Source organism: Syngnathoides biaculeatus, chromosome 7 (genome assembly GCF_019802595.1).
Source record: "Syngnathoides biaculeatus isolate LvHL_M chromosome 7, ASM1980259v1, whole genome shotgun sequence".
Classification (NCBI taxonomy): domain Eukaryota; kingdom Metazoa; phylum Chordata; class Actinopteri; order Syngnathiformes; family Syngnathidae; genus Syngnathoides; species Syngnathoides biaculeatus.
In genome coordinates, this window is record NC_084646.1 from 31,588,919 (window position 1) to 31,605,712 (window position 16,794).

General features: G+C 43.0%; 1 protein-coding gene across 6 annotated transcripts in view; it reads right to left on the reverse strand.

Moving 5' to 3' along the window:
- The window catches only part of gmds (GDP-mannose 4,6-dehydratase), a 262,351-nt gene that overhangs the window by 200,905 nt on the left and 44,652 nt on the right, over positions 1–16,794 (reverse strand). For all 6 annotated transcript variants that reach the window (XR_009795595.1, XM_061824038.1, XM_061824039.1 and 3 more), the window contains one exon: positions 13,612–13,721. Coding sequence is in view for 5 of the 6 variants with exons in the window: in XM_061824038.1 (XP_061680022.1) it covers positions 13,612–13,721 (110 nt within the window). In the remaining variant the exon portion in view is untranslated. The remainder of the gene's footprint in view (positions 1–13,611; positions 13,722–16,794) is intronic.

Consider the following 16,794-nt stretch of genomic DNA (forward strand, 5'->3'; position numbering starts at 1 on the left):
TAAAAGATAAAGTGGAGCAGGATGTGAGAAATTTAATTAATCTTAACATAACAAAAGTCCAGCATCATCAGGCAGAAGTTTTGGACGTATGCAAACAAAAAGAAAGGGATCTCGTTGTGTGTGGGCGAAACCTTGATCGAAAAAGCAGTAGCTTAATTCAACAAGGCATTAAAAAAAAATGAAAAAGCTTGTGGTTCAGATTTCCCCATCGACCCTAAAAATTCCCGGCGACCCCAACATTTTTACACCATGTATTAAATCTGTCAGGGGCATGGTTCTCCATGGCCCCGTGCGCAGCAAGCTAGCATGCTCTGTGCGCCACAAATGCAGCCCACGAGCACCACGTGCAATGCTGCAGAAGCTAAAGTTAAAGTTAAATCGAGTGTGTGACAGCAGCCGCGGTGGCCATGTCACTTCCTACTACTGCTTGGCATCACCTGCACCTAATTGGGCCCTTATTACGTTGTGTATTTTAGCATTGTTTTTCATGCGACTTGTTGCCAGATTGGGTACATGCATTTGTGTTTGCGAGCGTCAGCTTGCATAACCCCATGTCATAGTGTGACTGAGCCATGTCAAGTCAAGTTACATTTTCATGTTTTGCTTTGTGTGATTTTTTACATTCTTTAATGTTTTTTGGCCCAAGCCTTTTGCCTTGTGATTTTTGTACCGTTGCCCTGTTGGACTGCCTTTCCGTGTATGACATTTGGCTGGCAATAAACCTGCCTAAAATCCACGCTTACATCTCTGCCTCCTGCATCTGGGTCTTACACTTCACCTCATTCATGACAAAATCAACTTTATGTATCATCTCTGCTAATATTCCGGTGTTTCGCAATGCGAGACGCCATCATGAATTTTGATCGTTATGCACGAGAGAGTGTGAATTAATGAGAACTGAGAAGAAAATGGCGCCACCATGTGCTGTAGACGGAGTCGGTTTTCAGCTCCCCGTGGCAAGCGTTATTGCTATGCTGTGATTGCACGAATAGACGAAGTGGATGGAGCGCTACAAAAAAAAGTTCAAAATAGTGTTCCCAATATGTGACACCTGTTGAAGTGGAATATTAACCATAAGACAAAGACCATATGGAGGAAATAAAAAATGAAACTTTATCTTCAAAGGACCAATAATGAGTGTTAAATGAGATTGACAATACTGATTTGAATTGTGAAAGTGTATGAAGTTCTTCCTTTCCTTTCGGCTTGTCCCGTTAGGGGTCGCCACAGCGTGTTATCTTTTGCCATCTGAGCCTATCTCCTGCATCTTCCTCTCTAACCCCAACTGCCCTCATCTCTTCCCTCACCACATCCATAAACCTTCTCTTTGGTCTTCCTCTCGCTCTTTTGCCTGGGAGCACCATCCTCAGCATCCTTCTACCAATATACTCAGTCTCTCGCCTCTGAACATGTCCAAACTATCGAAGTCTGGTCTCTTGAATCTTATCTCCAAAACATCCAACTTTGGCTGACCCTTGAATGAGCTCATTTCTATCCAAACTGCTCACTCCGAGCGAGAACCTCAACATCTTCATTTCTGCCACCTCCAGTTCTGCTTCCTGTTGTTTCTTCAGTGCCACCGTCTCTAATCTGTACATCACCACTGTTTTATAAACTTTGCCCTTCATCCTAGCAGAGACTCTTCTGTCACATAACACACCAGACACCTTTCGCCAGCTGTTCCAACCTGCTTGGACCCGTTTCTTCAATTTCTTACCACACTCACCATTGCTCTGGATTGTTGACCCTAAATATTTGAAGTCGTCCACCCTCGCTATCTCTTCTCCCTGTAGCCTCACTCTTCCCCCTCCACCTTTCTCATTCACGCACATATATTCTGTTTTACTTTGGCTAATCATCATTCCTCTCCTTTCCAGTGCACATCTCCATCTTTCTAATTGTTCCTCTGCATGCTCCCTGCTTTCACTGCATATCACAATATCATCTGCAAACATCATGGTCCAAGGGGATTCCAGTCTAACCTCATCTGTCAGCCTATCAATTACCACTGCAAACAGGGAGGGGCTTAGAGCTGATCCCTGATGCAGTCCCACCTCTACCTTAAATTCCTGTCACACCAAAGGCACACCTCACCATTGTTCTGCTGGCATCATACATGTCCTGTACTATTTTAACATATTTCTCTGCCATACCAGACTTACGCATGCAGTACCACAGTTCCTCTCTTGGTACGCTGTCATAGGCTTTCTCTAGATCCACAAAGACACAATGTAGCTCCTTCTGACCTTCTCTGTACTTTTCCACTAGCATCCTCAAGGCAAATAATGCATCTGTGGTACTCTTTCTAGGTCTATAGTTCCCACAGCTCTGAACATCCCCTTTGTTCTTAAAAATGGGAACTAGAACACTTTTCCTCCATTCTACAGGCATCTTTTTGCCCACTAGTATTCTGTTGAATAAGTTGGTCAAAAACTCCACAGCCATCTCTCCAAATTGCTTCCATACCTCTACCGGTATGTCATCAGGACCAACTGCCTTTCCATTTTTCATCCTTTGTCGTGCCTTTCTGACTTCCCCCTTAGTAATCATTGCCACTTCCTGGTCCTTCACACTTGCCTCTTCAACTCTTCCTTCTCTCTCATTTTCTTCATTCATCAACATCTCAAAGTATTCTTTCCATCTATTTAGCACACTACTGGCACCAGTCAACACATTTCCATCTCTATCCTTAATCACCCTTACCTGCTGCATATCCTTCCCATCTCTATCCCTCTGTCTGGCCAACCTGTAGAGATCCTTTTCTCCTTCTTTTGTGTCCAACCTGGTGTACATGTCTTCATATGTCTCTTGTTTAGCCTTTGCCACGTCTACCTTTGCCCTACGTCGCATCTCGATATACTCCTTTCGCCTCTCCTCAGTCCTCTCAGTATCCCACTTCTTCTTCGCTAATCTCTTTCCTTGTATGACTCCCTGTATTTTGGGGTTCCACCACCAAGTCTCCTTCTCCCCTTTCCTACCAAAAGACACACCAAGTTCTCTTCTGCCAGTCTCTCTGATTACCTTGGCTGTAGTAGTCCAGTCTTCCGGGAGCTTCTGCTGTCCATCGAGAGCCTGTCTTACCTCTTTCCGAAAGGCCGCACAACATTCTTCCTTTCTCAGCTTCCACCACGTTTCTTTGCTCTACCATTGTCTTCTTAAACTTCCTACCCACCAGTAGTCATCCTACACACAACCATCCTATGCTGTCGAGCTACACTTTCCCCTACCACTACTTTACAGTCAGTAACCTCTTTCAGATTACATCGTCTGCACAAAATATAATCCACTTGCGTGATTCGACCTCCGCTCTTGTAGGTCACTATATGTTCCTCCCTCTTTTGAAAATGAGTGTTCACTACAGCCATCTCCATCCTTTTTGCAAAGTCCACCACCATCTGTCCCTCAAAGTTCCTTTCCTGGATGCCATACTTACCCATCACTTCTTCATCGCCCCTGTTTCCTTTACCAATATGTCCATTACAATCTGCACCAATCACAACTCTCTCGCTGTCTGGGATGCTCAGAACTACTTCATCTAGTTCCTTCCAGAATTTCTCTTTCAACATCCTACCTGTGGGGCATAGCCGCTAACCACATTATACATAACACCCTCAATTTCAAATTTTCGTCTCATCACTCGATCTGATACTCTTTTCACCTCCAACACATTCTTAGCCAGCTCTTCCTTTAAAATAACCCCTACTCCGTTTCTCTTCCCATCTACTCCATGGTAGAATAATTTAAACCCTGCTCCTAAGCTTCTGGCCTTACTCCCTTTCCACCTGCTCTCTTGGATGCACAGAATATCAACCTTTCTCCTAATCATCATGTCAACCAACTCCTGAGCTTTTCCTGTCATTGTCCCAACATTCAAAGTCCCTACACTCAGTTGTAGGCTCTGTGCATTCCTCTTTTTCTTCTGACGATGGATCCGGTTTCCTCCTCTCTTCTTTGTCTTCGACCCACAGTAGCTGAATATCCACCGACGCCCTGCAGGTTAGCAGGCAGGCGTTGTTAACCCGGGCCACGACTGATCCGGTAAGGGTTAGATGAACGCTCATATTTGTTTGGCACAGTTTTTATGCCGGATGCCCTTCCTGACGCAACCCTCATTTATCCGGGCTTGGGACCAGCCTACAGATTGCACTGGTTTGTGCCCCCATAGGGCTGCATTTACAGTGTATAACGTTGACTTTTAAAAATCTAATCACTGAAGTTTTTCACCATTTGACACATTTTCATCATTAAAGAATAAAATACAAGATTGTCTTTCTATCACTTTATTCAGATAGATATTTATAGTAGCATCTTGTTGTGTAATAAATAATACACACTGCCAGGTTGAGAGACTGAGGTTCAGAGATTCATGGTTACATGCATGTCGGATGTTGCGTTATGATTGGGACAATGTAAAATATTTTGAAAAAAAAAAAAAAACACATACCTACCCCAATTCTGAAATGTCAGACATCAGAACCCAAAAAATTTTGGGGGGACCAAAAGATAAAGTGGATCAAGATGTAAGGATTTTACTGAATCTCAACGTGACAAAAGTAAAGCATCGGCGGGCCCAAGAGTGGACGTATACAAAAAAGAAGAGAGGGATCTCATGATCAAGTACAGTGTGCTAAAGGAAGACTAGAAAAAAGTTCCAGTTTACCAGGCAACATTCCACATTATTTTTCAGTATGGCATTTTTTGTGAGCTCTCTCTAATAACTCAACCATTATTCAGCTATTGATTTCTTATTGCTAATTGCTTATTATGAAAGCTAGATAATTTGAAATCATCGCGACGTGAGCAATGATTTCCATCCCCCCAACAACTACTTTACCGTTGTAAAAAAACATGTTTGTATGTTGTTGTTGGAAAAAGATATTATTATTAATAGTTAGAATAGTCCCAAAAATCAAACACAGAACAACAGAATGCGAGAAACGAAGCTGTGAGAACTCGCATCAAATCTTTTACATTTCCCAGTCGAAAATATCTCCCGTCGGACTTGGGTGTTGCAAAAATACACAGAATGTTTATGGAGGGAAGCACGGTGAAGTAACTGGTTAGTGTTGGCCTCACACTACTGAGAACCCCGGTTTGAATCCCGGCCCAGCCTATATGGAGTTTCCATGTTCTCCCCATGCCTGCATGTTTTTTCTCCGGGCACTCCGGTATCTTCTCACATCACAAAAACACGCATTCATTGGAGACTCTAAATTGCCCCAAGATGAGATTGTGAGTGCGACTGTTATCTGTCTCTATGTGTCCTGCGATTGGCTAGCAATCAGTTCAGGGTGTAACCCACCTCCTGCCTGATGATAGCTGGGATAGGCTCCAGCACTCCCGTGATGTTTGTGAGGATAAGCATATTGGAAAAAGGATCGATGGATGTTTAATGAGGAAAAACTGTGCAGATACCTTGAACTTACACAACTTTTCAAAACATCATAGACAAACTCAACTAGACATCATTTTGGTGATTATTGGGTTTGTTGACTTTGCTGAACTTTAATGTTGTACATGGTACGTTTTACCTTATTTGAACGTCTTGAAGAACATACTTCATGTGCTCAATAGATTGTTTTTGCTAATTTGATGCAACAGCCCCATTTTTATTTGCTTTTGACAAGTTGTTGTTTGGAAGAAAATTGGGATTTCGAGGTATTTGTTAAAAGAAGAAGACAGGTTTTAGCAGATTTTGCACCTAATAATGATTCATTTTTACATTTTTTTGAGTGTACTTTGAAAATTTCCATCCATTTTCTTAGCCGCTTATCCTCACAAGGGCCGCTGCAGCCTACCCCAGCTGTCAATGGGCAGGAGGCGGGGTACACCCTAAACTGGTTTCCAGCCAATCGCAGGGCACATTGAGACAAACAGCCGCACTCACAATCACACCTAGGGGCAATTTAGTGTCCAATTATTGTTGCATGTTTTTGGAATGTGGGAGGAAACCCTTTGTACACCTCTCCAAAAAAAAAAAAAAAAAAAAACTTAATTTGCCACAAAATTCAATGGATTTAGCTGATGTTGCATCTGAACCATTCACATACGAACACCATGATTGTTTAAAATGTTGTTCTTTATGGGTCCAATAACATCTATCTATGCTCTGTACATGACTCAGAAGAATGTGGAAGGGAGCCCAAAAACTCATGCAAAGCAGCAGCAGCAGCAGCAGTGAGTGGAATCATTTTCACACTGTTGGTGGAAGGCTGTCATGGAGTCCATCGAGCGGAACATCGCCAAATCTGTCCATGTAAGTCGCAAAAGCAGAGATTTTGAGATGAGATTTTCAGATAACAAACCACCTGAATTGTGTTAGCAACATGATAGACAATAATCTTCCTACAGCCGAATAATATAAGCTACCTGTAGCCTAGAATCCTCTATCCTTGATACAAGTTTCCCATCAGAGAGGTTTTCAGCAAAAAGGTAGGAATGTAACATGTAACACAGCATGCCTAAAACCCAATTTTCAAGTCTGAACTCTTTTCCAATTCGTTTTGTTTTAAGCAGCTGTTTGCAGCCAGGCCCAAAATGTAAATGAGAATATCACTTCTGGCCAACTCACAGTAATAAAACTGCATTACCCAAATTACCTTCAGACCCAAATGCTCAGTTTAAATGGGCACCCAGCTCTAGGTATATGCTTTATCTGGTAATTCCAAACTTCCATTTACCATAAGGCCACTACGGTTATTGGGATATGAAAAAAGCAGATTTAATTCTTTACCCTTCCCCAGTTCTGTGACTCAAGGCATTCCTTTGACTTCAAGATTGGTTTTTGCTCTGACATGAATATTCAATTTTCCTTTCCTGAAAAATGTATTTCTGGTATGCTGGCCAGGACACTTCATCACATCGTGTGTGACCAGAAGATGTGAGGCAACACACAATTAATGGAGCAAAAGCGTACACATGGGGACAGACACAAACACACACATGTGGCCGCCTATTCCCACGAGTTCTCAAAATCGGATATGTGGCGGTATCTCCCCCCACCCCTCACACCAGACCCCCCAAAAAAATAGATTGAAGAAGAATGACTATCAAACGATAAATATTTTCTTTTTTTTGTATTGTGTGTTTTTCCTTTGTTTCTTTGGTCAGAATTAGGAAATTTAATGCTCATCATAATGCTGACCAAGGCTCTATTTTCATCCCTCAAGCAAATTAATAATTTACTTTTGGAATTTGTTGTGGTGTAGTGATAAAATTCAAAACTTACCACTGTAACTTAATGACTGATGTTTTACATCCCAAAAGAGTGAAAGCATTCTTGGTTGGGGCACGTCTCTACCTTAGAGGCTACATATCACTATCATCATGATACACCACAAATCAGGACACACCTGTTCTGTGTAGCCTTTGAGCATGAACTGCTGAAGCCTACTTGGATGAGATGGGAAAAATATTCAGAGAAAACCTGAACCCTCCAGTTCTGATCAATTATATAAACTGAGAATAGAATGACATGTGTGAATGACAATATACACAGATATCTCACACACACAAATGCACACTTAAAGAAAAGTGCAGAAATTTCTTTGTAATCTCATTCAGCTCCCACCCACCTACATCTTTTTTGTGGGAATACCAGAACGGGTTGGAATGTTGGGTCAGACCACTGCAGTATGGCTAGTCTTTTAGAAAGCCACAGGTTTTTGGGAAAGGAAATGCCCTCCAGTTAGTTTCAGGTATTAAAGGAAAGACTTTCTCTCTGCTACATAGAACAGCAGAGAAGCCTTCCTTCCTTCCACCTCTTTTCCTGCAACAGTAAAAGAGAAAGTGATATTTCCTTGAAGAGACACTTTAAACAACTGTAAGGTGACAACTGAAAAGTAACATATACAGTAAATCCTAATTACTGTATGTTTGTGGCTACAACCTGGCAAAACATTTACCTCAAATTTGCTGTATAATGAAATTACATGGAAGGTGCTGTGTGGACAGATGATAAAAATCAGCATTATATTGACAGATAATGTTGAACGCTGGGGAGAAACTGAAGGAAGAACTTCAGCTGACCCACAGTATCCCACGATCCAACAGCAACCTGGTTTAACCACAAGTGCAACCTCTTGCTACCCAGCTGTTTGCACAAGGGAGCATCTTTTTCACGTACACGCACAGAACTGAGGATTTTGATTTCACAAGATTGTAGAGACTGAATTGGACTGTAGTCAAGTGTAAAGTATAAAGAGGAGTAACGAGATACATTTACAAAAAGTCAAGAACAAAAGTAATGGGCTGAGTCCATATTTTCTATCCCTGGATAATCCGTCCACACCTCCTTTTTTTACTAATTAATGACTACTAAAGTGAAAACAGAAGCAAAAACATTTTTAGTCTGACCACAACTTAACCAGCCCAAGTAGACTTACACATTTATTACGTGGGAGCGACTATCAACACAAAGTTAAAGAGAACCAATCAGAGGCATGCATATAAAATCTCTTGCACTCCAGCGATATGTTACACTACATCTACATATTCCAGTTTACCCAGCAATTCACTTCCTGTGTGTATGAGTGATGAAATGTTGGGTGCAGAAAAAGGTACATTTCCTTTACAACTTTAAGCAATATCTCAAGTCTTCCAGATAAGAAGGACAATATTACTGTGACTTCATTATAAAGGCTGCAATCACTAATTGTAGACAACATGATTTAACAAACTTGGACACACATTTTGACCACAATTTTCAAAATTCTGCTGAGACCTGATGAGCATTCACATCACTGTATCTTACGGCAGGTATCAACAGACGCACACAATGAAAAGAGAGCTTCCATTGTGTCTGTGACAATGTTAAACAACAGTTATACTTGTAAGCAAACAGCATACCACAAAAACACTCCTGGTGCTATTCCAAAATAAACAAAACCACCGTGGCTAATTTGGAAGCGATACTCATTTCAGCAACTTGAATCCCTCCGTCCTCCCGAGCGGTGAGACACTGCTTGTGACAGTCCTCACCCCATGCTATTATCCGACCCGTGACCCAGTCAATGAGGGGGGGGGGGTGTCTCTTGAGCCACGGGCTCCCCAGGATTATATAACTGCTGCTAGAGTTAAAAACGTGGAAATTAATGCGCTCTGTCCGGAAAGTCAATATGTAAGGTTTGTGTGCGGTGTGTAACCCGGCAGAGGAATTTGCCGTTGGCGGCGTAAGCAATACGAAGACGCTGTGTGGGGAAGGTCGCCGCACGTAACGCTTCAACCACACGAGGATTTATTAGGTTAGCGTCTGAACCGGAGTCAATGAACGTGGTCACTAGGCATGAGTGAGAGTCCGTTCCTATGGTGAGGTGCAAAAGTGACCGCCCTGACTCAGTGACAGTATACCGCACACTCACAGGCGTAGAGATCCTAAGGTCGGAGCACTTCGGTCGAACCGGGCAGCGGGCAATTAAGTGTCCAAGACGACCACAGTAGAAACAATGGCCTTCTTGTCGCCGGCGTAAGCTGGAACTGTAACGAGCGGCGGATGGCTTCGGAGTCGGCTGGGTCCATGTTGTGGCCAGATCGTTCTGTCACGAACGTGGCGTGAGGGCGGACCCAAATGCACGACTCCAGAGGCAAGCAGGTAGTGTACAGAAAGCCTTTATTCGGTCCGTGGTCAATGATCAGCGAGTCAGTCAGGAAAAGCAGCAGTATCAGAAGAGGCAGGCTTACTAGGATGGTCAGGGAACAGGCAAGGGACGGTACACGGTAAGTCAGGTATACGGGAGTGCGGGAACGAGGCATGAGAATCAACGATCTGGAGGAGGACTAGTTGTCCCCCGTGTCCTATAAGTACCGGGTGTAATCAGCCAAAACAGAGTGCAGGTGTGTGCCAACTAATTGGCTGGCCACGCTCAGCCTGGGCCTCAGATCTGTTCTGAGAATTGACAACAGAATTACCACCAGACTTTGATGAATTGGCTAAAATGGGTGATCAACAACACTGTTCTCATGAAAAGGTATGTTAATTTAATGTTTTTTTCTGGGTATGTGTGGAATGTACTGTTAAAAAATAGTTTTTTTTAATATGTATTGTATCTTGTGCTGACCCAGCACATCTGTCAAATTTTAAAAGTTCCTGTGGCCCAAAACTTTCCCCACCACTGCTCTTGATTGTTGACCCCAAGAATGTGAAGTCGTCCACCCTCGCAATCTATTCACCCTGGAGTCTCATTCTTTCCATGTGAGCACTCTCATTCACACACATATATTCTGGTTTACTTCGGCTAATCTTCATTCCTCTCCTTTCCAGTATATGCCGCCATCTTTCTAAGAGTTCCTCCACCTGCTCCCTGCTTTCATTGCAGATCACAAATTCATCTCCAAACATCATGGTCCAAGGGGATTGCAGTCTAACCTCATCTCTAAGCCTATCCATTACCACAGCAAACAAGAAGGGGAAGAGAGCTGATCTCATCCATAACCTCTACTATCCATCCATCCATCTTCTTAGCCACTTATCCTCACAAGCGTCATGGGAGTGCTTGAGCCTATCCCAGCAATCAACGGGCCTGAGGCAGGGTAAACCCTGAACTGGTTGCCAGCCAATCACAGGGTACATTGAGACAAAGAGACACACTCACAATCACACCTTGGGGAAATTTTGAGTGTCCAATTAATGTTGCATGTTTTGGGGTTGTGGGAGGAAACCAGAGTGCCCGGAGAAAACCCACACAGGCACTTTGTCTGGCCAACATGTAGATATAATTTTCTCCTTCTTTTGTGTCCAACCTGGTGTCCATAATGTCATATGTTGTTTAGCCTTCGCCACCTCTTCCTTTGCCCTACATCGCATCTCAATGTATTCCTTTTGCCTCTCCTCAGTCCTCTCAGTGTCACATTTGCTCTTCGCTATCCACTTTTCTTGTATGAGTTCCTGTATATTGGGGTTCCACTACCAAGTCTCCCAAGTCTCCTCCTACCATTTCCTACCAGAAGATGAACAAAGTATTCTCCTGGCTGTCTCTCTGTTCACCTTGGCTGTAGTGGTCCACTGTTCCGGGAGCTCCTCCTGTCCTTTGAGAGCCTGTCTCACCTCTTTCCGAAAGGCTGTAAAACATTCTTCCTTTCTCAGCTTCCACCACATAGTTCTCTGCTCTACCTTTGTCTTCTTAATCCCACCCACCCCACCATCAGAGTCACCTACACACCACCATCCTATCCTGTTGAGCTACACTCTCCCCTACCACAACCATACAGTCAGTAACCTTCAGATTGGCAGAAAATGTAATCAACCTGTGTGCTTTCAGATTTCAAACAAAGATATAAAATTAAATGTATAAAGTTTTTTGTCAAGAAACAACAACAGGTGGGACAAAATCATGAAATTGAACGAAATTTATTGGAAATTTTATACTTTTTTAACAAATTAAAAAAATCAAAAGTGGGGCTTTTAATATTATTCGGCCCACATTTTGCTCCTCCTGAATATGAGATTCAACTTCCCAAAGAACACTGCTCTCCAGCACCCCCAAATAGAACATGGAATGGAACACACCCTCCAGTCCCCTTTCTTAAAAATGGGGACTGCAACCCCAGTCTGCAAATCCAAAATCACTGTCCCCGATGTCTATGCGATGTTGCAGAGGCGTGTCAACCAGGACAACCCCACAACATCCAAAGCCTTTAGGAACTCTTGGAAAATCTCATCCACCCCGGGGCCTTGCCACCGAGGAGCTTTCTTACTACTTTGGTGACATCAAGAGAGATAGGAGAGCCCACCTCAAAGAACCGAGACTCTGCCTCTTCATGGGCAATCATGTGAGTAAAGTTGAGGAGGTCTTTAGAGTAACGTCCTGAGTTGAGGTCAGCAGCGCCCCATTCTTACTATACAGTGTTGACGATGCACTGGTTACCCCTACTGAAACGGTGAATGGTGGACCAGAATTTTTTTGAAGCAGTCTTGAAGTCGTTCTCCACAGCCTCACCGAACTCCTCCCACATCCGGGTTTTTGTCTCAGTGTTAACCCTAACCCTCCACCTGGCGAGCCAGGACCAATAAACTGTCTCAGGAGTCCCACAGGCAAAAGAGCCGCGATAGGATTCCTTCTTGATTTTGACAGCATCACTCACTGTTGGTGTCTAAAAGCATTAGGGGATTGGCACCACGACTGGCAAGGAACACCTTACAGCCACACCTCCGATGGACCCCATCTGAAGGCTAAGGGAGGCTACCCTGTCATTCACTGGAGTTAACCCCAACATAGAGGCGACAAGCCAATGGCAATAAATATAACCACACCTGCTTGGCACCTCTCACCATAGGCAGCTTCAGTGTGGAATAGAGTCCAAACCTTCTCAAGAGGACTATATCTACTCATCTTATAACTTCTCGACCTCACACACAAGCTTGGGCTCCTTCGCTGCCAAAGAAGTGACATTCCACATCCCTAGAGCCAGTTTCTCTAGCCAGGGATCAGATCACCAAGTTCCCTAACTTTGGCTACCAGCCAACTCCCATTGCATCCGACTCCTATGGAGCCTCTCACAATTGGTGAGCCCATGGGAAGGGGGGTCCATGTTACCCTTTTGGGATGTGCCCGGCCAAGCCTCATACCCGCAGCCCAGGCTTCAAGCCCCATCTCCAGGCCTAGCTCAAGAGAGCAGTCCGGATGAACCGCGTCCAGGCAAGGGAAACCTAAATCCACTTTTCAACATCATAGGTGTTTATAAAGCCATGCTTTATTTGGTTCATCACCTAGGACCTGTTTGTCAGGGGCGTGAAGCCCCATACAATGCAGCTCCTAGGATCATTGAGACCCACAAACCCCTCCACCATGATAAGGTGACAGTAATGTATTTATTACCTTACCAAAATTAACTAGAAATGCTCATTGACACCCACACTATCACACTAGACATCAATGATCCTGAAAATTTGGTTTTGTACATGAGAAACACTGCTTTCCTTTCTTACACAATGTACAGTACATGCTGACTCGGCATTCTGCACACAAAAGTGTAACAAAAGGCTATATATAGATATTATTGTTGTTACAAATATATGAGAATATAGTTTTGCTGAGGCCTGACAAATAAGTGAAACTGGCGGCACGGTGGACCAACTGGTTAGGGCGTTGACCACACAGTTCTGAGGACCGTGGTTCTAATCCAGGCTCCACCAAAATGCATTCATTGGAGACTCAAAATGTCTTAGTGTGACTCTGAGTGTGAATGCTTATTTGTTTACATGTGTTCTACGGTTGGCTGGCAACCAATTCAGGCTTTACCCCACCCAGAGGATAGATGGGAAAGGCTCCGGCACTCGCGACCCTTGTGAGGATAAGCGGCTTTGAAAATGGATGGATGGAAATAAAACTAGAAAAGCATCGAGATAAACAACCACCAAACAACTTAAATATAGATGCTTCTTTCTTGGCCAAACTACAAATCTATACACAGGTTTTGTTCTAAACTATTGAAGAATTTCTTGTTTTAATGCCTGGGGGCATTATCATGCACAAAAAGAAAGTAGAAGGTTGAACACACCAAAAAATCGTGTACTTGGTGAAGGTGATTGTTGTTGAAAATGCCAATTAATAATTCATAAAAGCTATGAGTGCACTTAAATATCAGAAATTTGAATAAGAGGTGAGATTATGTTACCTTGACATGACTCTGAGCACCCAAGTTGTAGATCTCCGTTGGCTTGACTTGGTTAATGATCTTGACTAGACACGTGCTATCAGTCAGGTCCCCATAGTGCAGCTTCATATCTAAAAAAGACAAAAGAAAGTCTCAAATGGACTTTAGCAAAAAATAAACAAAAAGAAATGCATAAACCAGAAATGTGTACAGTGCTGTGAAAAAGTATTTATTGGATTAACTGTCCATAAAGTTATCTCATATTTGCTCTCATTTTGCTTTTAATGCTCTTTTGCTCTGCTTAGCATGGTGGAAAAATATGATGCATCAAAGAAAGGCATATTGTGTGTGAAGCAGCGTTCTACAGTGGAAGACATCACAAAGACTCACGATTGATCTGTTTGTCACGTTTGCTTTGTTATATTGCAGATCACCATGGTAAAATAAAAGAGGGTTTGAAGGGATGTGGTCAGAACAGGCAGGAGATTGTAACTGTACACATCTATTTTCTTGCAAGCTAAACTTCTTCCTTCCTTGAATGTCGTACAATAAATGTCCTAGGTTGCATAAACCTGACATAAACTTGGTCCTTTGAGCTATATCCCAAGATGTCTGAGGATTCCAGCAAATGTGTTGAATACCAGAAAGACCGTTGCCACAACGGACTCCTTCAGAGTCTAAAGACCCTTTTCGGAACTGGTCGCCAGCCTGATGGCTGGGATCCGACTGTTGATGGGATTCCGACAGTGGGATAACAATTGGCTAAGTTGAATTTGTTCAAAAAGAGTGAAACCAGTTCAAATTGAATGACGGGGAGTCATTAAACGTTTAGGAGACACAACAAATCTTGTGAATACTCGTGAATGGCAAATAAATGAGGGACGGCGGAGTCCAATAAATTCCGTAAAATCCAGAAACACCCTTATCCCGCGTGTGTGACAGAATTGTGCGAAAGAAGAATAACAGCAAAGCAAAGCAATTTTTTTTTGTATAGCGCATTTCATACACAAGGTGACTCAATGTGCTTTACATAATTAAAAGCATTTGAAAACAGATAAAACATTTAAAACGGCATAAAAACAATAAAAATAAACAAAATATTTTTAAAAAAGACAATTAAAATCGCATGCAGTGCAAGTAATATGATCAAAAAGATGATATATTCTAAAAAGCATGAGAAAAAAAAAAAAAAGAGTTTTCAACCTGGATTTATAAACATTTACACTTGGGGCTGACCTCACCTCTGTTGGCAATTTATTCCATTTGTGTGCAGCATAAGAGCTAAATAGTGGATCACCATGTTTGCTTTGGACCCTGCGCACCACTGTTTGACCCGAGTCAGTGGATCTCAGAGCTCTACTAGGTTTGCATTCCGTAAGCATTTTTTTTTATGTATTCAGGACCTAAATCATTTCGTGATTTATAGACCAGTAGCAGAACGTTAAAATCTATTCTAAAGATGACTGGAAGCCAATGGAAGGACTTTGGGATTAAAGTTATATGCTGTGACCGCTTTGTTTTGGTCAGAACGCGAACTGCAGCATTCTGAATGAGCTGCAGCTGTTTAATACTCTTTTTGGGGAGTCCAGTCAGAAGACCATTACAGTAGTCAAGTCTACTTGAGATAAAAGCATGGATGAGCTTTTGCTGATCTGCTTGACACATACAAGACATCACTAGATATGTTTTTTAGATGGTAGAAGCCAGTTTTTGTGATTTAATATGATTGTTGAAAATCAGGTCAGAATCAATCAGAACACCGAGGTTTCGGACTTGGTCTTTGATTTTTAAAGGTCAGGTGTCACCCCTATAAACATTCTAAAATAGATAGTGAAATGAAAAATACATATAACATTATTCACGTCAATGTCTACACAAAAACAATATTTACGAGCGGAGAGCACGTGAAAAGGAGTGTTAATTAGTGATGCTTCCCATAACCGTTGAATACCCGAATGTATTGTGCAACCATGGTTATATAAGTTGTTTTTCATTCACTTGTTTTTCGCATCACTTGTTTTTCTGGTCAAGACGTCTGGACCGTTTCACTATCTTGTTCACATGCATACCAAAGACGAACATTGTTGTGGGATGTCTTGACAGTTATGGATGCGTAAGATGTTTCTCAGAGCCTGAAGGACACACTTAGGTGTCAATAGTAAATCAGGAAACAATTGTTGCGGCGCCAGGTGGGACGGGTAGGCCACCCGTCCTTTCTCTCGCACGCAACTGATATATAGTATAATAGAGAGATGCAGAGTACAAACAGGTAGAGTCTGGTGCGGGTTTCGTACGGACACCCAGCTGGTTGACAAGCGGACCTCTACCTGGGTGTTAGGCTCTCCACCTTCTCGGCATAGGTAAGGGGCTCATATGATTGATTTCACGCAATGTCAACTGTGTTTTGAGAACTTGCATTTGGTCGAAATAAATATGCCAGTTAGTGATTCGCCATTGAAAACACGTTGTCGCCCCTACTGCGGGACACGTCCCTTCAGACACAGAAGCTCTTTCCGAAGAAGAGACCGTCTCACAGTCGAGTCAAGTGTCCGGGGCAATATCCTATCGTTTCGAGCCATATTTAGATTATATGCGGATCACTTCTAACGAACAACAGACTCCCTGACAGTATGTAGCGTACTCAGCTAGCGATGACAACACTGTAAAGCGGCCCGGCTAAGCGCCGAAGATGAGCCACCCCAGCCAAAGCCGTTACCGGCAGACGCATTGTGCCTCGCGGACAAACACGGCTTTGACCAGGCTGGCTCATACATACTGCCGCGGCGGCGACAGAAACCCAGAGAGAGCCGACAGGGCAGCCTTCGCGGGCGAGCCCGATGCGGAAGCCGTCCGATGCACACACCGACACATTTAGCACCCCTGTCATACAAACGTGGATCTTTTGTTACATTATGAGAGACGGATTACATGGTCCGCCCCAAACTATTATTTTTTTTTAGTAGCTTTATACACACCTACATGCTCTGAAACCGTGCAATTCATTTTTCACGATGAACTGGGTCTCTTGCAAACTTATGAAGGGTAAATCCATCCTCTCGAGTGTTGAAGCAATGTCCAGCAATGCAGCAAGCCGGCATTTTGGCTAACACAAAGGAACAACGAGCTACCTTCCCGGAGGTAGAACTAATAGAAACAAACAAGTCCACTTGAGGGCAGTTCTGCCATGTACGTCACTTCCTGCTT